At 41.1% G+C, this 24,020-nt stretch overlaps 1 protein-coding gene across 5 annotated transcripts in view; it reads right to left on the bottom strand.

Annotated features, from left to right (window-relative positions):
* Positions 1–1,237: 1,237 nt before the first annotated feature.
* The window catches only part of TMEM87A (transmembrane protein 87A), a 30,772-nt gene continuing 7,989 nt past the window's right edge, over positions 1,238–24,020 (bottom strand). For 2 of the 5 annotated variants that reach the window (XM_050954959.1, XM_050954963.1), the window contains exons 7-20: positions 22,868–23,018; positions 21,427–21,488; positions 19,216–19,399; positions 16,106–16,205; positions 14,542–14,635; positions 13,823–13,894; positions 11,827–11,935; positions 9,749–9,807; positions 9,310–9,413; positions 8,786–8,856; positions 7,167–7,228; positions 5,847–5,902; positions 4,148–4,178; positions 1,238–2,037 (exon numbers count right to left, since the gene is read on the bottom strand). In XM_050954959.1, the coding sequence (XP_050810916.1) occupies positions 1,996–2,037; positions 4,148–4,178; positions 5,847–5,902; positions 7,167–7,228; positions 8,786–8,856; positions 9,310–9,413; positions 9,749–9,807; positions 11,827–11,935; positions 13,823–13,894; positions 14,542–14,635; positions 16,106–16,205; positions 19,216–19,399; positions 21,427–21,488; positions 22,868–23,018 (1,197 nt within the window). In that variant the 3' untranslated portion in view covers positions 1,238–1,995. Of the gene's footprint in view, positions 2,038–4,147; positions 4,179–5,846; positions 5,903–7,166; positions 7,229–8,785; positions 8,857–9,309; positions 9,414–9,748; positions 9,808–11,826; positions 11,936–13,115; positions 13,185–13,822; positions 13,895–14,541; positions 14,636–16,105; positions 16,206–19,215; positions 19,400–21,426; positions 21,489–22,867; positions 23,019–24,020 lie in introns of all 5 variants that reach the window. The other 3 variants (XM_050954961.1, XM_050954962.1, XM_050954960.1) reach the window with 3 other exon arrangements.

Below are 24,020 nucleotides of genomic sequence, written 5' to 3'. Positions count from 1 at the left end.
CAAAAAACCTAACTGGCTTCAAAGACTGAGCTTGGTAAGTTTATGGAAGGGATGGTATTATGGGACTGCAAACAATGGCATGTGGCCCATCTGCAACTACTACTACCAAATATCCAGGGATGGAAATACTAGATGGAAAGGGCTCTGAGTTACTACAAAGAATTCTTTCCCAGGTGTCTGGCAGGTGAATCTTGCTGACATGCTCAGTGTCCAACTGATTGCCATATTTGGGGTCAGGAAGGAATTTTCCTCTTGTTCAGATTGGCAAAGACCCTGTAGGTTTTTTGCCTTCCTCTGCAGCATTAGGCATGGTTTACTTGCTGATTTAAACTAGAGTAAATGGCTGATGCCCTGTAACTTGAAGTCTTTAAATCATTATTTGAGGACTTCAGTAACTCAGAGACAGGTTATGGTCTATTACAGGAGTGGATGGGTGAGATTCTGTGGCCTGCAATGTGCAGGAGGTCAGACTAAGGTCAGAAGGACCATTGTGCTCATCTAAAGTCTATGAGTTTTAAGATTTTAGTGCAGTTCTCCACAAAAGCAGCTCTCTCAAGGGCACTTTGAGTATTACATATTATCTCAATTTCTGAATCAAATGTGCTCAATTTACAAGTAAAAACCTGCAAACTCCACATGGGATGTAAGTCAAGCTGTTGCTGCCTCCTGTCATTATCAGTAGTAAAGATAGTATAGCCTCACTCATACTTGTGCCACTTACACATGCAAACCTGTGGCCTACAATGGGCATGCACAAGTAAATTATTGCCAAGTGAAACTTCCAGGCTAGAAAGTATGAAAGATGATAAAAAACCAAAAGCACAGACTTTTTTCCCCACTTTTTAAAAGTGAGAACAACATTCTGTACAGAACAGAAATCTGCAACTCAGATATCGATCAAATGAACAAAGAGCACCTGTTGGCCATAGGAATGGACTAGATAGGAAAACTGATCACTAAACCACTTATGTAACAAGTGACTTTTTAAACTCCCCCTGCCCTCTCCCCTAATAGACCCCAGGAGCAGAAATATCCTAGCAGAACATATTAGCATCAAAACCAGCAAAGCTTTTGCCTGCAAGGGAAAGCAGAACTTGCTCCTTCTGGGAGATGGTGCCATCTTCTCATGAATGAGTATGGACCTCTTGGCAGACAGGTCACTTGCACAGAGTAGATTTCTAATGAAATATCTAGTTAATATTTGCTTAACTTCATAGTCAGACAAACATTAGCAAAGTGTTGCAGGAAGTTTTTATTAGGCCACGCAACACTTTGAAGGTACGGGTAAGTCATTTTTCTGGCATCCACCACATTGCCGGCAATGAGATGTGCCACAACAACAAATGCTAAAGTTATGCAACTGTTGCTCCTAGGTCAATGACATTTAAAATAGAAAATCTTTCCTACACAGTGTTAATAAAATTGCACTTGGTTTGGTTAAAAACATCAATATTGTAACTTTTTCAAATATTTCCTTTTTGGTATCTTAACTGGTTTCTTTCAATTACTGGGGCTTCTTACTCAAAAAACTCCTCTCCTTCTAAGCCAGCTGTGCAGTTTCCATCTATTAACCATTATTTCCAATAAAATGGGAAGCTTGTTCTAAAATAACTCTTCACCAACTTCTATACCCTCCACCAAAAACAGGTAGTTGACCTGTAGAAGTTAATTGTAACATTGAATTCATAGTCCCTCAGTCAGATGTTAGGACTTTTAGTTTGACAGATTAAATATCTGAAGAAAGTTACAGAAGGTGCTGGAACACACATTTAAATCACTTAAAAATCCAAATTTGCAGCAACACCGTTAATTCAAACATTTTCCAAAGGTTTATCAATGTCCTTGTGAACCTCTTCCACAGTGAACTGTGTAAGATGCCCTCATTCAAATACAGAGTCCAGTTCTAAAGGTGAAGATCAAGAGAGAGAGATCAGCAGGATGCACCTGATCCACTGGGCAGCTTACGGGAAATAGAACTTTCAATAAGCTGCTTCTTCACTCCATTTTGGATCTTTCAAAGTGTGTAATCATTCTTTCCTGAAAAATTCAAAAAAAGGTCATTGAAGTTTGTAATTTTTGTCTGTGTTTACATCACTCAGAACTAAGAGCCCACTCTTCACATATTTATAGATACATACATGCACTGCAGAACAGTGGTTATACACGAAATAACAGCTATATAAAAAGAGTGCTCAAATTTTGACAAGATATAAATTTGTTCAGTCAGAAATCTAACTGCACATATGGGGCAAAGTTACCTTTCTGATTATAACTACTACTCAATCTCTGTTTAGGTCAGATCATTACATCATTAACTCTGAATGTGTGAAGAAACCTGTCATGTACACATAACAGAACTTCGTATGCTGGTTAGAGAGAAGCACACTCAAATACCGACATAATGCGTTTTTCCCTAACTAGCAGGAGGTTTGTGTTTTGTCACTCCCAAATATGTGAAAAGGGCATTCTTAATCAAGCCTTAAAGTTTGGAACTCATCTAATACTACAAAAAGGCAGAAAGAAAAACGTGCGCTAAAGACAAGGAAAAAACTATTCGCCAAATAATTTGTGAAGTCCTATAGTAATCCATCATCTCTCTCATTAAGTCCTCTTAAGCAAGAACAATTTTTGCCTAGTAGTTCCAGATATAGTAGAGAGCACACATTTGTCAAGAATGTAGTCAACTCATTAACATTCATAGCATTATTGAGGTGACCGATTTTATATTAATTCAACACGAGGCATAGATTTCACATATTAACCCTTTATTTCCCCAAAAGCAACATGCAAATGAAGGTTGAGTTTTGGTTAATACTTCTAGAACAGTGGTGCACAAACTTTTCCAGACTGCCCCCGCCCTTACCATTAATGCAGGGGTTCTCAAACTTGGTTTGTGGCTTGTTCAGGGTAAGCCCCTGGCAGGCCACAATGCCATGTTTGCCCGAGCATCCGCAGGTACAGCCATTTGCAGCTCCCAGCAGCCACAGTTTGCTGTTCCCAGCCAATGAGAGCTGTGGGAAACAGCACAGGCCAGGCCACGCTTTCTGCAGGTACGGCTGCTTGCAGCTCCCAGTGGCCGCAGTTCACTGTTCTCAGCCAATGGGAGCTGTGGAAAGCCGTGGCCTGGCCCATGCTACTTTCCACAGCTCCCATTGGCTGGGAACGGCGAACCACGGCCAGAGGCACCATTTCCCGCAGCTCCCGTTGGCTGGGAACAGCAAACTGTGGCTGCTGGGAGCTGCAAATGGCCGTACCTGCGGATGCTCAGGCAAACATGGCATTGCGGCCTGCCAGGGACTTACCCGGAACAAGCTGCAAACCAAGTTTGGGAACCCCTGCATTAATGGAATCTGTCTACACCTGCCCTCCATTACAGCACCGCCAAGGCTTCCCCAGCAACAGAGCTTGGGCTGAAGGCAGAGCTGTGGATGGGGGAGGAGCTGGGGCTAGAGGCAGAGCTTGGCTGGGGGCAAAGAGGGAATCACAGCAAAGTGGAGCTGGAAGCCTGGCACTCCCCCCTACCCCTCCACAGGGGCTGGCCCAGGCCTGGAGGCAGAGTAGGACTGAGGCTGAATGAGTTTGGGAGAGAAGTGAAGCTGGAGGCAGAGTGGGGCTGGAAGCATGGTGCTCCCTCCCCCCCGGGGCTGGCCGAGGTCCAACTGTCCCTCAATCTGGGGATCACTGTTCTAGAAACAGCTGCTAATTTATGTAATGGCATCTGCAGAGCCAGAAACTGAGCTGTTTTGCTACAACACATATTACTGGAATTCACACGCATGTGGAAGGAGACGGGGAAATGCAGCTTTACTTTAAGTAAACATGCACGGCACTACTGCATGAAGGGAGTGCTTAGTATTTTAAATCATTTGCATTTAAAACAATTGTTTCATGATAAATTGCAATCTGCTGCACAGGTTCTACCATTCTTGGACGTCTTTTGGCGGAACACTAGCTTATACTGTTCATATTTAGGGCAAATTATTGTATTTCATCCAGTTATAACATCAGTACTTTCTCCCCTTTCCTGCTGCATTTATAGAAACAGAACTCAGTTCTAACAGGCCAAGTCAACCTCTTTAATGAAAGACTCATGACACCCTTGGCATGTCATAAGACTTCAATTTGTGCTGAAGGCTTGTTTACTGACCTCATCTGAATCCAGAAGGGCTGGGAGAGCACTGCAGTAAAAAAAACAAAAAAAACAACACAGATTGTTACACAGACCCAGGGCACTAAATGACTGAAAATATCAATGTCAGTTTTAACACCTCTAGCTTTTTGAGCGGGAGTAGGTTATGATGGAGAAGAGGACCACCTTTCTGCTAAAATTAGAGAACTGGAGGAACAGAGTGAGATGGGGCTCAAGTAGTATCATCAAATACCAAAATCAGTTTCTAAGTTCTGCTTTCACTGTTCAGCTCTCAAATTCCCATCATCACTTGAAATCAGCCAGATGTCAACTTTCAAAAACTCTCAAGTAAAATGCAAGTGTCTTTTATAACCTCTTATTTACTTTATATGGTGGAGAGGAGTATCTTGCCTTTTACTAGCTTTCAGTGTCCTCTGATTAGAGTGTTTTAAAAAAGAAAATCCTTACTCATTCTATAAAGACAAATCCGAGGCAAATTATGACAAATTTTCACGAGATACACCTCTTTTCCTCAGTGTAGTATTCTGAAACTTAATATTCTATCATGTATAAACTGAAATGAATTTTTGTAAACAGAGATGTGTATTTAAATCCAGGATCTGAGCCTTCTACTGGAATGCCAGTATCAGAATTTTAAGCTATTATCCATCATGGTTTACATATGATTTAACAAAGATAATTTTAGGCATAGAACACCAAAGTTTTTAAAATTGTAAAAATCACTTTATTAAGGCAGAAGTAATACCAGTTGTGTACAGTGGGCTTCCATACTGCCAGTGTCAAGTGGCACTAAACAGAAGGCTCGGACATTGTCAATTACCAAATTGAATAAAAGTTATCCACAATTTATATTATATTAGGAAAAACACTCAAGTGTACATCCAGAGCACACTACTGAGGGAAGCTAATCTGGTTTTAACTTCCCCCCCACCGCCACCCCCCCCCAAAAAAAAAAAATCAAATAAGTCATTAGACATGGGATTCAAATCACAGGCAGCTAAAAGTGACTTCAGTTCATTATTCATAGTCATGAGGTGGTATACAGAAGCCAAAACAGGAACAAGTTTCTATCATACAAGTATCACTACTCATTGTCAGAATCACAGATTTCTCCATCCAGAGAGCACAAGAATGTGTCAGCTCTGCCCTATATCTTTTAAATGTCTTGGTCCTTTAACTAGGATTTTACCTATGTGTGAGACCTCTACTGATAAAAAAAATGTTGAATGCTTAAAATCAAACCAAAATACTGAACCAGAGACTTACTTGTTCCATGTAACCTCACTTGTAGTACTCTTGATTTTCAATCTGAGGTCAAATCCTCATAAGGGACTGTTTGTACCTACCATTACCAACTACAGTGAACATTTAAGAAGTTCCCAGTCTACATTTCAGCATATGCATTACATTTAAGGATAATTTCACTACAGCAGCAAGAGAAGGACAAACACCAAGATTTAAAGGAGGTACAGTTTTGGATTAAAAAAAAAAATTTATAAACTAAGTACACACATGGCTAAAAATTTACACTTAGTATGCTGCATAGACATACCCTTAAAGTCACAGGCCAACTCCAGAATGGGTTCAGCACTTGCCCAGACAGAGCCAGCAGCAGGACTGCCCACATTCTAACTATACTTCTAGTGCTTTTGACTCCAATGCAGCTACTACTGCTTGTCACAGTACAGATACTCACACATCAGTCACTGAAGAAGGAACATTCTCTTCTACCCACTTCAGATCATCTTCCTGCTAGAAGCACAGAAATGAATCAAATTACAAGATTCTTTGAAGGAGTTTGCAAATGAATACATTTCCTCTAGCCTACCTGAAAAGCTCAGCATTAACTACAGTGGTTGCTCACACAAGAAATGCAAACTGTTATTTTTGAATTAAGGAATCAAGTTCAGAGGATCAGGGAAGTCACAATACATTTTTTAAACATATTTTTCAGCAATTTTAAGCAGTGCCTACTCAGCGAAGAACTAACTTAAAATGCTACAATAATTAATAAAACATTGTATTAAAAAACAAATATGATTCATAATGTTGGATTTAAAAGATTAAAGAGTATACCATATGTTAATGTAATCTTCCTAATTTTTGTTGAGACTATTAGCATTTTTATAGCACTAGTAGGATTGTTCATTTGTATGAACTGACATTTTGATCTGTGATATGTAATATTACTTAGGATGTTTGAGCACTGAATATATTTCTACTTTGCTTTTTTGCAGAACAGAAAACAACGGGCAGTTTTATCCTTACATTAAGCCTTTATTAAGGATATCTGTGAATTAGAAGTCATCTTTATTTGAATGTCCTTGCTGCTGACTCAAGAGTTTGAGGAACTCATTATTATTGCCAAAGCAAAACAGATTTCAGGGGGCATCAGTGTTCTACAATTTATGCATGCTTTAGACAAAAATGAGCTCCACTCAAAAGGCTTTTGAGAAACAACTTCGTAATGCATTTTCTGCCTCCTCATTGTGAATAAATCCTGAGTTTTACAGGGTCACATGTGGAAAATGCAGATGACTTAAAAGCACTTACAAAAGATATACATGCACCTCAGGTGGTCATGCATCTGACTGAAAAGCATACAGAATTTGGAGACATAGGGTAAGTAGTGTCAATTCCCTTTGAATCCATTTCTGCTTCCATGTATTTTTCTGTTTTGAAGCAATCTCAGAACCTGAGAGACTCACTACACAAAGGCTTAATTAGCCAGTTTCAGAGAACTTGGTGTAATATGAAACAGTTCTGTCTCTAATGTATTATGTGCAAGTTCTCAAAGCACATACTGAATTCTGATTTACCAGAAAGCCAAGACTCAAAATCTGTTCACAAGCACCACAATTACCATGTTTTCACTCAAATCACTCACACTTCTCGGAAAGGACAAACACAGATACTTAGTCTGATCCTGTTACAGAGCTCCTATTTAAGTGGCAACTGAGTGATCTGTCATTACCTTTACCTAGTGATAGGGCCAGGGTGGGAAGAGCATACTCACAGCTTTGTTTGCTTTCGTATTTCCATTTGGTTCTTGTTTTGTACTTCTCATTTTCATTCCTTCTGCAAAGGGGAGACAAGATAGAAATGGGATGATTAAACTAGGTCAGTATGTAAACTGTAGATTGCATATCTATTAGGAATCACTGAAACCAAAGATCATTATTTAGAGGAAACGGCATGCTACCTATTTAAAAGGAGAGTCCCCTTTCCAGGTACCAAAAGTAACTTCTCGGAAAAATTCATATATGTTTTTAACAAACAATACTAAGGATTGGTCTGCATGGTGTAACAATGCTCCCTAGGTGGGAGTGAAAACAGCACTATATTAAAAGCGCTCCAGGGAACTTTAGTGCACACCGCATTCACACACTTTAGAAATCACTCCCCTTACTGTGCATTGCAGCACTGTCTAGGCAAGCTCAAAGTGAAGCTCAGTGAACACCTACGATAACTATGATAAAAGGATCCTTTTTCAGTCTACTTTATGCATTATCCATTTCACTGTTCCTGTAGAACCAGCTCCCCCACCTTTTCTGTGGGCCTTCTGAAATGCAAAATGATTAGGACTGGAGGGGTTCAGGGCTTCAATCTCAAACCCATCTTAGTTTGCTGTCCAGCAGTAGCATCTGGAAGTCCCCACCATCTGAAGGCTAGCTGCCTACATTAAATAAGTTGTTCATCTCAGTCCAGTTCCTAGTGGATAAGATTACACGAGTGCCCCTATTGGCAGTTTCATCTAAGAAGTCAAAGACTGAACAGGCCATGTAGAGACTGAGCATTTAGTGGGTGGGTTCCTCGAAGGCTAGGGTTAAGTCTAGTGGCACCATGCAGAAGTTTACACTGCTTGTGACAGTGCTGCTATACCTGTTCTTGATTAATTCAGCATTAAGATTCCTCCCTCCCCCCCCCCCCCCCCAGAAAGGAAAATCTGAAAAATTCTGTTCCTACCTTTTAGGGATAGTTAGGAAATTAAAAGAATTAAAAAGTCAGCTTAAGTTTGGTTGAAAAAATAATAGATTTGCTTTCAGGTTTGTGACCAGTAAGAAAGGGGCTCTAATCAGCAAGTAAAAGGCAGCCATGAGAATAATACATAGTATTACTCGTAGTGTGTGAAGGAAGTATGGTTCAAAAACTAACTAATAAAATAAAGAGCTGCAGTAACAAGACAAACAAAAAAAAAGTCTTAAGAGAAACAAACACAAACCTTCCCACTGTTCTGCTGGTGAGCAAGGACTGCGGGAAGGAGATAAAAGGAAGGCCTTGGAGGAAGGAAAGAAGCAAGGCGAAACTGCTTCAAAATGGACTTTTGCTAAAACTAATTGAAGGGTATAAAGAAAAGCTATGAATCTGAAGCATCTTTGTCAGACTCCTACCTGATCACGCAGGAGCACAACAGGATAAAACCGTTTTCTCTAGGTCTGGCCTTTTTGTAAGTATACTCATAACATGCTTATGAATACTTTGTTACTGTATTGGGTGTAGTGACTGCTTACTTTTAGGTTGTTATGTATGTTTAGAGCAATTGTATAAAACACCATTTGGCCTTTGGATTTAATAAAGGAATTTATGGTTAAATTAGTGTCTGGCGGTCTCCCATATTAATAATTCCAACATTACCAAAGCTTTCCTTTAACATGGGCTCTTTCTGTTCATCTTCATCTTCCTCAGACAACGGTGAGAAAGCAAACCTTTGGAGAAGAGGAAAAGAATGAAGGAACCATGAGATAGATGCACAAAGTCAAAATGTCTTACATAAATGTCATTTTGAAGAGACTGATTATCTTGCCATTTTTAGCAGTTGACTATTCTGGACAGTTCACTCTAATTGTAAGTTAGATTTTTGATCAACCACAAGCTGAGGTAATTTAAGTACTCATACCGTTCTTCTTTTTCAAATAAATGTCACTAAGGAGAGCCTATAAATCTACAAATGCCAATTCCACTTTTTGAGGTCAGGAGAAGACAACATGAACTATACTTCCTTCTCAATCCCTATATACACACGCACACGGCTCACAGAGCCTGCAGAAAAGTTTAGCAAGTGACCATGTAGTACACCAGGACTGCTGGAAATGCTTTCTTTGGACAGACTTGACTTTAAGAATTCAAGATTACTTTAAGAAAGAGAAGACACATTAAACCTTTGGTTGTTGGCAGACGGCCTCCACAGAACCATGATGACAAAAAGGATCATTGAGAACAACAGTCGCCAGATGGCATCATCCACCCACAGCTCCTGCCAGTCCTGTCAAGAAAAGTACGAGAAGTAAAATATGCCAGGAACAGAGAGAATCCAGGCCCTTAGTCTTTTTTTTTTTTTTTTTTTTTCAAACTGATGAACTAGAAACACCTGTGATAAGGAGTAAAGTTGCTGTTCTGTACTAAATGGCTTCCCATAGGGTGCAAATTTCCATGTATTAAGACTTCACTATATGCTCCTCCACATGAAGGGGACTCTACAGGAAGAGCATTTGCCAGCTTCCCCAACCTCACTTCCTTTACCTCTAAATCCAGATTTTAAGGAAGGAAGGAAGGAAGTAGTAATCATGGAAACCACTTAGGTATAAGATGCAAACTCACCAGCTGACAATCCACCAGCCTGAACTTCATGGTGGTCCAGATGATAAATACAATAGATGCTGAAGGCAAAAAAAGAACACTTGGTAAAACTGGTAAGTCAGATGTGAATGCATGAAGCTTGTTACCTCTTAGTTTTTCTATCGCTAGAGTATTTAAGAACTAAGTAATCACTCCCCTGGGACTTCAAAGGCAAAAGTCTTTTTAAACCATCAACAATTTACTGTAACTTTTCCTGTTACATCCTTTTCCTCCAGTCACAAAGGGACAAAGATTCTCCGGAAGTCATTTCACATCAGTTAATTCAGCCACTGAAATTAAGAGCTGAATTCAGTGTTCTTGTTTCCCCCAAGGCATGCTTTCAACACCTTGTCCAAGACATGGCAGGGAATGATTCCCCACTACTTCCTTCTTCCCCATGGGACTATTTTTTGAAGAATTACATAACTTCCTTCTAGCAGCATTCTAGACAATGTAACAGTTTAACATTTATGAAATCTAAAGTTCTTTACAAGCTACATCCACAGCAACAGTGAATAGTCACCTCAAGTAACAGAGGGGTAAGCTGTGTTAGTCTGGATCTGTAAAAGCAGCAGAGTCCTGTGGCACCTTATAGACTAACAGATGTTTGGAGCATGAGCTCCGACGAAGTGGGTGAAGTCAGAGCTCATGCTCCAATACATCCGTTACTCTATAAGGTGCCACAGGACTCTTTGCTGCTTTTAGTCACCTGAAGCAAGCATACTTGCAATCAATTAGAACACAATACACTGCATGACAGATTGCTGACTTACACAAAGAAAACCCCTCAATCTTCTGAAAAAGGCCAAGGAATCTAATGATTATACAGTATCAGCAGAACCTTGTTTTTAAAAGGTTTCATTCCAAAGACCTTCAGAGTGAACTGCACGTAACTCAATTGATCAGCCTTCGGAAAAAATTAAAAGTTAGGTTAACCCAGTCGGAAACTGACCTTATGACAAGTCAAGATATTTCAGATCAAAGGCTTCAAGTACTATATGCTATCTCTTCAAGAATGAAAAAAATATACCTCACGTAAAAAAGTCTAAGCTAAACCTCAAATCTCCATTTCCCATTTTCATGTTACTTTTCTTCTTCCAGAGACACAGATTAGGATACTGGCATTCAAAGACATCAGGTCTCATTATGATCAATTACAAGTACAAAATATTTTAAAGTAACCAAGCCTGCCATCCACCATTCTTGGAATTTAGATCTTATCACCCTGGACCAAAAGCAAGTTTTAATGCAGAAGCTAAGCGTTCCCTATAGTGGACTTTAAAGAATGGGTTGGGTTTTTTCATACTGGTTGTACTTTGGAGAGACTTAGTTTCAGATGCTGCCAAGAACGTCAGCCAAACCCATCTATTTAATGGTCACATTTTGTAAAACAGGTTTCAAACATCTCAGTCCCTTATGACAGTTGAGTTAAAAGTAATCTGCTGACTGCTTGAATAGGGTTTATGGTGGGTGAGAAAAATTGGGAGTTTGGTAGCATTATTAGGTATGTTCTTGATGTTAGTTGGATTTTATTTGATGCAAATAGGTACAAACTTTAAATTGCAATTTCCCATCCCCCTCCTTTCTAAAATGAGCAGACAATGTTCTTTTTCATGAAACCACTCCGCTCAAAGATTAAGCTATCAGCATGGTAGGGCCATAACACATCTTAAAATCCCCTAATAACCAGTACAAAGTGGTACTGCAGTTTTGGAGGAAGCCACTACCTATCTCAGCAGCAGATTTCAGAATGGGATGCAGCTGCTATGAAGCATGAGGATGTCTGGGGAGAGGAGGTGGGAGAGGAAAGGGAACCATAATGAAAAACTCCAAAATACTATTAAGCTTATTCAGATAAATGCTAATTTGAAGCTACTGTTTATGGGTAGAGAGAAAAAATTGGCAGAAGCCCACCACTATGCAAGGCTGAGTGTTCAAGAGCAAACGCTGAAATGCCAAAGGCCAATAAACTGATCCAAAGAAGAGCTTTAGTAAACAAAACCAGCCCGATAATACCTGGAAAGTGGACTATTGAGTGAGGAATGGAATCCACAGCTCACCTGCCACTGCTAAGATAAGAGTGTTGGTGAAGTGCCGGTAAAGAGAGAGTTTCACAATGTTCCTCCGAAGTTTCAGCAGCTTCATCGTTTGGGTCAGGCTGATGAATATGTATGGCAAGTCAAGGAAGGCAAGCTTAAGAATCAAGTTCTTGATAACAAGTAGGATACAGCTTTTATACACAGCTCAAGCAACACTGTCATGCCATGCAGACATAGCGCCCCGACAATCCTTTCTAACAGCACAACCACAGTGACCCAGCCCTCCCGCACAGCAGCAGTAGGTGGTCATACAGAGGCAGCCAGGCCTAGTACTCTGATATCACCACACCAGTAAGCTAGCCTGATGCAAAATTTCCACAACTACACTGCAACTACACTACAGTAGCTCATACTTGCGGGAAAACTTTACATGCATTTTGAGAAGAGAAAAATAAGTTAAAAACCTGTTCATGAGATTAATATAAATGGACAGCACATCCATGTTTGTCTTTACCTACCTTGCCTGCGATCTTAATTGTACAATAATCAAACATGTGTTTAGACAAAAAACTGACAATTGTAAGAGGAACAAGGGGGTTGCCCTGGCCTGGAAAGAGAATGGTGAACTTTGGCATATCCTAATTTTTCAGGTTTGGTAGTTTCAGGAGCTTATACTAAACCTAGCCAAGTCCTAAACTCAAAGGGGTCTCAGCACAGCAGAAGACAAACGGCAAACGTGGAAGAGGAGGCTGGGAAGAGGTTTAGAAAAATTATTCAGAAAACTGCTTAAAAAGTTAACTCAACTCTTTCTTGTCCCCAAAACTACTGCACAAGATCTGCAAGTTCTGAGAAGAAATTTTAGCACTAATGTTGTCAAAATAAAGGCGTTTTCTAACAGTTTAAAACAAAAACCAAAAACCCAAAACCAAACCACTCCCAAAAAACCAAAACACACCCTCAGTAAGGTCAAGATAGACCACAGTCCAAAAACTGCTGTTCTGACTACTGCTTCAATACAACTTTAGTGTAAATTCACATAAATAATCAGAGAACACCATAACACAAAAACTACATGTTCACTATGGTAAGGACTAGGACCTGTTTCAAAACCAATTCACAAACCTCTGTTGGCAATTTAAATTTTGTTACACGAGTTATGGAAATAGAGCTTACCTGAACCTTTAGGCCACAGGGCCTACGGCAGCTGTTCAACAAAAAAGATGGCAAAAATGTATGCTGCAGAAAGGCTCCCTGAAGACCAAACTCCAAAGAAAAAACACTGCACCAAATTAAACAGTGGAGAAGGATATCCACCAGCAGAGGGCAGTATCTAGGAAAGCCAGGGGAATAAAAGCCAAGGAGGCAAGATCATTCTGTGCCTAGAGATAAAGAGAAAGACCCAGTGAGAACAAGATGATTGGGAAAGAAAAGCACACACCAAAATCATCAAGCATTCAGCTCCAGGTTATCATTTTACCATCAAAGAACATAAATACAGAACTGGAAAGCTATGAAGCCCCTATATGCTTTGCTGTTGAAGTAGAGGGTTTGAATTAGTGTTCACCACAAGGGACAGAGTATTTTGTAGCAGAGTTAAAAGCAGACAAGGCCACACACAGTTCTGATCCCCACAAGCGACTGATATGGCAAGGAATAAGTTTTTAGAGTCAGGCGAGTAACTCATTGAAAAAGCACCGCTAATGAGTGGACAGCCTTGATGGTGCTGCGCTGCAACAACAGTTCTTACAGAAAGTTTGTTATAGATCTTTGCAGATACTGTGTTGGTGCCAAAGACTACATATTCCACTGTTGAGCACTAAAACTTAAAAAAAATGGCACAAGTTGCTGGAACCCACTAGGAGATAACATACAAGATGTGATCAACAATCCTCTCACATATACACAAATTCATTCAGGATGTTATTTTGTTAAGAAATTCACTTGTACTGGTCTCTGCACCAGGCACTGAACATTTCCTAGAAAAATTAGTCATATTGGGCAACTTCTGAAAGGATATCCATAAAATAATACAGGCATCAATCACTGATAGACCGAAGTTAGCTATCAGAGCCATAGCGCCATAGAAAAGCTGAAAGGGTACCAAATGAGAGACAAAGTCAAAATAAGCTGTCCCAAGAATTCAATCACAGGTGCAAAACCAAAGCCAGAGACTCTTCTGATAAGTTTCAGAGTGTGAAAAGCAGCAGTGCCACTGCAGGACTGATATTGCCCTTGTGAAGCCGAACTCCACTGACCTCAAAAATGACTACGTGCAATAAAATCTTTAAGAATTAAAATAGTCTTCATCGGGCTATTAAAATATGCACCTTGAAAAATCTGCAAGGAGCTGCCATTTCTATTTGCCAGCGTGGCTTTTTCCCTGCACAAGGCCCAGTGAAACCTCCCTTGACTACTAGGCACAAATACAAAACTTTGTCAATTCTGGACCCAAAAAAACCCACTTATCGTCAAAGCACCAAAATTATTTTCCATCGCAGAGAAATAAAATTTGGGGAGTAGACACGGCAGGAACACAGCTGGAAAAATAAAGCCTTCTCAACAACATTCCACAACCGTCCTCTCCCCCCCCAAGGCGCTGGGAATTTCATTCTCCAAATTTCCCTATTATAGCACAGCCCAAGGATCCTTCACTACATTACAGTATACGTAATCACACAAGACCAACAATTGCTACATCTATGGCACATATGAAAACACAGGTAAGAGTCTACTGACCCCTGTGACTCTAAGGACACCTTCCATGCCAGAAAATAATAAATAGAGCACTCCAGCCGTAACTACTTTGTGAAGAGTGACTCCAAGACGAGGCCTGCAGGGAAATATAAAAAAAGTGAAAAAAGATAACACACACACCTGGGAAAAAAGGCACACGATTCAAGGTTTCTCATCACAAGTTATAGATCTAGGAAGTTATTTTGTCACGGTGCTCTAAGTTCATAGCTTTGTCCAGGCTTGAATTTAAAGGTGTGATTTTAAGAGTACAGTACAATGAAAGTTTCACACACTATGTGCAAGATAAAAACCACTTCAAGACAGACTTAATTTCAGACAGAAAAAGTTTGTCTCACACTTCATGGGAATTTATAATATACATACACAAGTAGTCTTCTCTAACCGCTTTTTGAACATTCAAAAGAGTTTTAGACTCTTTCATTGTGAGAGAGAATGGATTTATTTCAGTCTAGTCTAAGAACCATAACATCCCCAAAATCTAGCTTAACGTTTTCCTTTCTTGGCTTCCTTTAATCCTGGTTCTACCATCTTCTGAAATACTTTTATTAATGTATAGAGTTATTCTGATCTCTATGACAAGCTTTGTCTCCCATGTTCTCTCCCTTCCAGATTACATTCATTTTAGCAGGGCTTTGCAGCAGAGCCCGGAGCTGGAGCAGCTCTAGAGCAGTGGAGCTGCAGGTTTTTGCCCGGAGCTGGAGCGCAGCTGCAGCACAGCTCCAAAGCCCTGCATTTTAGTGCCTCTGGTCCTTCATCATAGGTCTAATTTAATCCTTTTGCATTTGTTGCATCCTTTCTAGTTTTTCCACGTCTTTCTTAAAAAAGATCAGAACCAGAACTGCATATTCCCCCCAGTGGGTATCTAAAGCTGTCCCCACCCATTCATCTCCATACTTTCTCCCATCCCAAGAAGATTCAGCAAATGCACAAAACAGAGTTATCTCCACCTGTTTTAGTCCCGTTACTATCCACATTTAAAACGTTTAAAAAAATATTTTGAATGATCACACTTCTACCATTCCCCATAACTCACCCACTTGCCGATATTCTCCCTCTCCTGGACACTGAGCCCTTTGTACTCAATTATATTCACTGCATACTAGTTCCTGATCATGCATGCACACAGCCTTCGCGCGCACCTGACTACAGCATGGAGTGTAACAGTGTTAAAAGAATCCATTACTTAGTGCTGTCAGCAGCTACTTTTTTTTTTTAAACAGGGTTAATTTTTAACATTAATATTTAATTAAGATCATATGCATTACAAAATGTCATTTTTCAGTAGATAGGTCAGCTCCCTCACTGACAGGGTCTCTAATTTGCCTATTTTAAAAAAAGAAGAGTGTTGAACTACAGAAAGATTTCTGCCTTCTCTCTAAAATTCTCTTTCCATTCTTGGTTCCAATAGTTTTTTTATTTAACATTTTACTTCATTTTGTCTCACTGCAACATCCATTTTCAAAGTTTGCTAACAACATTCAAATGTCATTTAACCACTTTAAAGAAACATGTTCAGCCTGTAACATGAGATGAGGCTGTTACTCACTTAACTATCCCGTATCCCAGGCTGACGATGATGACCAGAGTTCGAGCCAGTGAACGTTTCACTGCAGAAAGCAGCTCTGCAAGTATCAGTGCACCTTGGACTACCAACCACAAAGCACAAGAAACTTGGTTAGTAAACATATAATTCAGGTTCTGAATAAGTGCTGCAGGTAAGAGCAACAATACAGTGGTCAAGACTATTCCTAGAAACGCAGGCAAATTAAAATGTATCAGTGTTCTTAATCTTTTTGTTATCTATTGTTGGAGCAAGCTTCCAGTAAGAGCTGAATACTTCATTCAGCACCAAAGGAGTTACTGAGAAAGCTTTTTCCCCTAAAAAAATGTTTGTATGCATATGGTCTACATAAGATAGATAAGACAGAACCTACCTTTAAGTATCTTCTAGCAGAGAATGTTATTTCAGTCCCATACCTCACCAGAGGGTATACACAAGTCATTAAATCAGACTGAATACCTAAAGATCTTAATTCATGCGGAAACCAAAATATGCTAATACCCTTTCCCATTCCTTCTTGCAAATACTTTGGATATAGCTCTTAAGCATCTCCTAGGCATTAATAGCATCCCAAGTAGCCAACCAACAAGATCCTCTACGTCAGGGGTCTCAAACACGAGCCCACGGGCTGCATTTGGCCCGCAAGGTTATTTTCTGCAGCCCGCGAGGTCCTCGTGCCCCCCCAGCATTTACCGAGAGCAGCTCTGGCCCAGCGCGCACCGGGGGGCAGGGCAGGCAGGAGAGGTGCAGGGGCGTGTGTTGATGTTGCTTCAGGCACCGCCCTCAGCAGCTCCCACTGGCCGCGGTTCCCCATTCCCGGCCAATGGGAGCTGCTGGGGGCAGTGCCTGAAGCAACAGCAACACACACCCATGTGCCCCTACTCCCCTACGTTCCAGCCAGCCGTTTCCTGGAGCAATTCCAGCCACTTCCTGGAGCAGCAGCAGGGCAGACAAGCAGGGAGCCTGCCCTGCCCCCGGTGCACGCCAGGCCAGAACCCACCCCAAGCCCCTCCTGCAGTCAAACCCCCTGCCCTGAGCCCCTTGCCACACTCCGACCCCCTGCCACACCCCTCCTGCACCCCAACCCACTGCCCTGAGCCCCCTGTCGCACCCTGCACCCCTGCCCTGAGCCCCCTGCTGCACTCCAACCCCCTTTCCTGAGCCACCTGCTGCACCCTGCACCCAACCCCCTGCCCTGAACCCGTTGCACCCCAATCCCCTTCCCTGAGCCACCTGCCGCACCCTGCACCCGACCCCCTGACGCACCGCTCCTGCACCCCAACCCACTGCCCTGAGCCTCCTGCCGCACCCCTCCTGCACTCCAGTCCCTGCCCTGACTCCCGCCGTATCCGTCACCCTTCCTGCACCCCACACCCCAACCCACTGCCCTAAACCCCCGCCACATCCCGATACCCTGCTCTGACCCCCCGCCACACCCCTCACCCCTCCCGCACCCCATACCCCAACTCCCTGCCCTGAGCCCCCTGCCACACCCCTCCTGCACCCTGACCCCCTGCCGCACCCCTCATCCCTCCTGCACCCCACACCCCAACTCCCTGCCCTGAGCCTCTGCCACACCCCTCCTGTATCCCCTGAGAGAAGGAAGGTGGTGAGATAGGGTGGGGATTTCGGGGAAGGGGTTGAAATGCGGGCAGTGAAGGGGTGGGAAGAGTCACAGCCTCATGGAAGGCATGGAGTAGGGGCAGGACTGAGGACAGCGGGGGGAGGTGTCAGTAATGCGGCCCTCAGGCCAATGTACTAGTCCTCATGTGGCCCTCGTGGTGATTTGAGTTTGAGACCCCTGCTCTATGTTGTGGATCAGGACAGCTGCATGTAAAAATTCTTTAAGACTATGTTGTAGTTTCACTCGCTCAGATGCTTCTTTAAGATCTTGGTGGGAAGCCCTGTGCTAGCGCATCCCACCTAGAACCCAACACACTCCAATCAGCTTCAGCTGCAATCTGACAGTGAGTTGGCACAGTAATTTTGGTTGCTACCAGCCTGAGCCAGATTATAATTAGTGATCTAGATAGGTGAAATGTCATATCCCAAAGCAAGTCACACAACCCATTAATTCACAAGCCAGCTCTGTCTATAACTCAACTTGCTGCATCTAGATTTGGCATTTGTGATCTATTACCTTGTGTTTTAAGGCTTTTTGATGTACTATAGCACAAACTTCTGATCACCCTTACATCCTTATGTGTTAGAGAACAGCACAAGTATCAGCTTTAAATTAGTTTAAGTCAGATCCTAAAATGTTTTTGAAGTATTTTCTAATACACTACATTATAGAGTCATAGAAATGTCGGGCTGGAAGGAACCTCAGAGTTATCTAGTCCTTCCCTCCACACTGGGGCAGGAAGAAGTATACCTAGACCACCCATGACAGATATTTTCTAATCTGTTTTTAAAAACCTCCAATGACAAGGATCCCACTACCTCCCTAGGCAACCTGCTCCAGTGCTTAACTATCCTTATTGTTAGCAAGATTTTCCTATACAGACATAACCTACGTAGCATGCTGAATTTAAGTCTCAGAGAAGATCAAAGCACTTTAGAAACAGGATTCAATTATCCCTATGAAGTGGGTATTATACCCTTTTTACAGATGAGACAAACTGAAGTCTTCAGTCTTCATTAACAACTTTCCAGAGCTCATCCAGAGAGCCCGTGGCACAATTAGGAACAAAATCCAAAAACATTGGCTACTTATTCCTTGTTCTGAGGTGCCCAACTAATCAAATAGTTATTGAATATACACTACCTAATTAGTTATATATTCAACTGAATCATTACCACCTTACCCTGCCCATGACAATGGGTATGACTACACTACAATCAGAGGAGTGACTGCAGAATATGTAGAGCTATTGTTTGATCTAGCTAGCTCAAACAAGAACAGCAAAGCCACAGCAGCACATACTGGTTGATCAAATACATATCTAGGGTCACAGAAGGGCTTGTACAGCTCCACTGCTAGAATTATTCAACTGGCTAAATCAAAGCTGCCTCAGGATGTTGACATGTGCTGCGTCACACTTCTGATTGCAGTGTAGATATATCCATAATTATAAGTTGTCCTTGGTACATACCAGATTCTCCTGTGTAGCGGATGTTCTGGAATTCTGCATAGAAGACTGCTTTCTCCAGCATTCCCAGGAAGATAACTGCACCAATCCAGAACTGGATCCTCAGGAGGTCCCGCCAATAACAGGCTGACCATGCAAGCCACAGAACTCCAAAGAACACGTACACGATACACATCACCATGAAAAACTATTATATCAGGAGGGAAACAAGGAAGGGATTAATAGAATGGTTAGACCCAAAACCATTTCCATGGAAGGACAGTGCATGGATTTAATACAGCTATATTTTCTTGATAAAGCACAGCAGCTTGTGAAATGTCTATATCCAACTACTGTGGAAAGTTAAAAAAAAGTCTTTTTTTTGGTTGTTTTTTTAAAACTTTCCACAGTAGCTGGATATAGACATTTCACATTTCTTTCCTGGAGTTCTGTAGCAGTCTGGAGGCATGGTACTAATTTCTCACTGCCAGCAGATGGAATCAATGTAATTGAGTTTGAGGGATTCCATTCTTATACAAGAAGAGTTTCGCAACTTATTCTCGGCTGATTCTGCCAAAGGAGTAAAGCACATATCACTAGTCTACAAAAACTGCTATTAGAATCTGCGCTTGTACAAATCATCCCCCAAACACCAAGAAATATTACCCCCCTGAACCTGTTTGTTCTTGCAGTTTCAAACTTCTCTGCCACCCTTAAGGGACATTTCAGAAACTTTCCTGGAAAGATTTAATGTAACAGGTAGGCTTATTTCTCATACCATTCTGTAAAGCACAAGTTATGGGATGATTACTGGAACTCTTCCCTCCCAGTTAGGAAAGAGACTTGCTTTTCATTACAGATCTGTTTGATCATTTCCCCCAGTCCCAAAGTCACCTTTTGACACATGATGCCAGCAAATAAACAGTTTTTGACCAAATCTGAGGTCATTCAAAAGAGGCGAGTAAGACATAGGACCTAAAAAAAGCCTCAGAAATCAAATCATAAAAGAATGTTCAAACTAACGCTCTGCTGTGTTTCCAAAGTGACTTGTTTAAGAGACTTAAGTAAAGTCATCAAGATCTTTCAGACATGCATTGCATAGAAGCAAACTTGACAGGTTGAAAAACAGATTTCATAAGTTATTTGATGGATTAGAAACATCAGAACACCAACCAGATCATGGCAAACTCCAAACAGAGCATTGAGGCTCAATGTGCAAGAAAGATGAGGATGAAGACAATAAAACACATAAAACAAATGGCCACTCAATATGGATCAGCTACATGGCCAGAACAAAGAAGTGGGACAGTATGGGGACAACTGCAGTCTCTCCCTGCAGTGAACTGGTTTTTAAACTAGGCCATTGAGAGACAAACTGCAGAACCTCAACACACTTTCTGATCAGGATAGGATTTCATGTCCAGGTTAGGCATACAATTCAAAGAGAAGGACCTAGCCACAGCAGCTTCAGTCAAGGCCCTCTGTCACAGGTGCCCTCTAGACTTAAAGGCCCTTTTCCTGGATCTCTCACGTTGGTTCACTCACACAGGTTAAATGAGCCTTAGAAAGTTCCGCTGGATGCTTTCTACTTCTGCAGAACGTGAAGCGTGCAGCATCTCAATCACAACCAGAGACTGCTGCTTACCCCCGCCCAGTAGCAGAGATCACTACAATCAGTCTTTTCCCAAGGTCTCTATAAAGGGGGATGAAAATTTTGTTTAAGTCCCTTTACTTCTTCAGCCAACAGGAAATCACTTCACCTCCTGGAAAGAAACAACTAAGAACTGAGTCAGCTACAAGCTGTTATTCTGTCACTGGTGGCAGCGAAGAACAGTAGGGAGTGCCTACCACTAAAGAGCAGAGAAAGCGATGACACACAAAATGGTAACATTAAGCAAAAACAAAGAACAGTGAGTTTCTCCAGATGAGCTAAGACAGGAGAGTATATACTGAAAGCTGCAATTCATGAGTGGATAACTATACTAATGATACTGTTGCCCTCTGGCATGACTAGTCTACAGCAGCTATGTTATAGCACTTCGATAAGAAAAAAAAAAAATACTAGAGCATGCTAATTCCTGAACTTTGCAGAGTAGGGAAAATATATGAACAACAATGTTCTTTATTCATGCTGAGCCACTAAGTCACCATGATTGACTACACTGCTCAAGAAAAAATTTTACTGGGATTTATGTCAACTCTGTAGGCGAACTAAAGAAAGCCAGCTTTACTTACAATCATGAGAGGATAGTCTGCAAGAGAGAGGTACTCATATGGACCCTTCAGTTCCACAGTCACTGTCAAAAGACAATCCAACTGGTTTGAACAGGAACCAAATAGTGCAGCATGTCTTAAATGTAATTTGTACTTCAAATCACAAAAAAAGATTAAGCCTTATATAAAACAATGAATTTTACATGCTCGTACACCTCTACCCCGATATAACGCGAATTTGGATATAACGTGGAAAAGCAGTGCTCCCGGAGGAGGGGGGGGTGTCTGCATACTCCAGCGGATCAAAGCAAGTTCGATATAACACGGTTTCACCTATAACACGGTAAGATTTTTTGGCTCCCGGGGCCAGTATAATATCAGGGTAGAGGTATATTCAAAATGACATGCCCACTATACATAGTAGTCTTCATTAGTGAAAAGTAAATTATATTAATTTGTGCTACAAAGAGCCTGTGCAGACTAGGGCAAATTCAAGACTACATTTAAGCCTTAATTTTGAATTTCCTTATTTTTCCTAATTGCCTATGCTCTGTAGCCACTTCTAAAACAATTGCTATGCCAATAACATTTTAATTTAAGATATGCTAAAGAGTTTAGCATTCCTCAAAGGTGTGCACATGGTTCCAAATCACTGCTAGTAGCAACTGCAAGGTGTTAATTTGGATCTTGCAATGCTCCACATCAGTGGAGGCCTGGCTACTTAAGTGTGTTACTATAAACAACTACATTAGTTGGGAGTTCTTCCAAGATCCTTACATGGAGGGACAATACTCAGAACTGAAGTATCAGAGGGGTAGCCATGTAAAAGCGGCAAAGAGTCCTGTGGCACCTTATAGACTAACACATGTATTGGAGCATGAGCTTCCGTGGGTGAATACCTACTTCGTCAGATGCAGTATTGGAGCATGAGCTTTTGTGGGTGAATACCCACTTTGTTGGATGCATGTCACATGCATCCGACAAAGTGGGTATTCACCCACGAAAGCTCATGCTCCAATACGTCTGTTAGTCTATAAGGTGCCACAGGACACTTTGCCGCTCAGAACTGAATTAGAATCATAGAATATTAGGGTTGGAAGGGACCTCAGGAGATCATCTAGTCCAATCCCCTGCTCAAAGCAGGACCAATCCCCAAATTGCCCCCTCAAGGATTGAACTCACAACCCTGGGTCTTACTGACAACTCAATAGTTTCCACCATTAGTTTGACAAAGCCAAAAGCTGTTATCCTCCTGATACCATGCATGGCTCATGTATTGCCTTAGGCTGAGGGGAGCTGTAATGGAGAATGTAATTGTGTGTGAGATAGAAGTTGGAAGTCTTTAAACTGACAGTGGGCTGCACCGTATATATTACATAAAAGCACCTAAAGAATGTCTGATAAGAGCATTCAATAAGTCAAAAATAAATAAGAGAATGAAAGATGGTTATATGCAGCTTACTTGTAAAGAGACTCTCTTTTGGATCAGAGGAGGGTGCCATTATCTCCCTCCTTTTCATGTTGATATTAGACTCCTTCAAGGCTGAAATCCCAATTTGCACAATGAAGATATATGGCCCATCTTTCCGGGTTTGGATCACAGCATTCCTTGCCTGAAAAACAAGCTTCCAGATGTACACACAGAGCAAATCAGCTCAATTCAAAACTAACATCTTCTGATTAGACTCCTGAAAAGATTTTAAGCAAGCACAGTATTCACAGATGAGGCTACAACCACAATGTTCTCCCCCAAAGCCCTTATGCTGGAAAATATATGAATATGACTACAAAACATGATGAGAGATGTCCACCAAGTGGACATATATTAATACTTTTCATTCAATCTCCAAACTGTTCTCACAGTTGTAATACACTACGACCAGGCTCCTAAAAAAAAATGTGGTTTATATGCACTGCACTAAAAGTTAGTAAAAGCTAATCAGACAGACTATCACAAAAGCTACAGTGATGTCAGAAAAGAGTCTCTTTCCTGGATTCAGCTCCACTAACTAACACATTCACCAAGACTATTTTGCTTCTTACTCTCTGAATGCAACAGCAACAACAGAACTACACCGAGTTCTTTGGCTTTGATGGTAGCAATTCAAATTGTATAACATTAAACAGCAAAGGTTATTGAGATGGAATAAGAACTTTCCATATTGATCATTTGCTGTAGAAATTACTATTGGCTGTGGACATCCTTCATGCTTACAACTCAGATCTGCCAATAAATCAGATATTTGATAAGACAAAATTATCAATGATAAAATCTGTTAAGGCTGACACAGATTATATACCAACATTAGCGTGTTAAAAATTTAAATCTAACTACTGTATTTAATTTTATTTCTGATAAAACCAGTCTGACCTTTAATGGAATCCAGAGAGAACATGAACTTAAAAGAACTAAACATTTCATATGAAGAATGTGAAACACCTAGAACTACTGCCAAATTACCTATGTTCCACATAATTATTACACTATAACAAGGCTAAAACATATCTAGCTTCCATAAAATTCAGTGTAGCAAAATTAATAGCACTATTATTAAGACACACTAAAAAGAATGTGTGCAAATATAAAAAAATTTATTTAGAGCTCCTAGATTCCA

The sequence above is a fragment of the Gopherus flavomarginatus genome, chromosome 5 (genome assembly GCF_025201925.1).
Source record: "Gopherus flavomarginatus isolate rGopFla2 chromosome 5, rGopFla2.mat.asm, whole genome shotgun sequence".
NCBI classification, from domain to species: Eukaryota; Metazoa; Chordata; order Testudines; family Testudinidae; genus Gopherus; species Gopherus flavomarginatus.
This window is presented reverse-complemented; position numbering and strand designations above follow the sequence as displayed.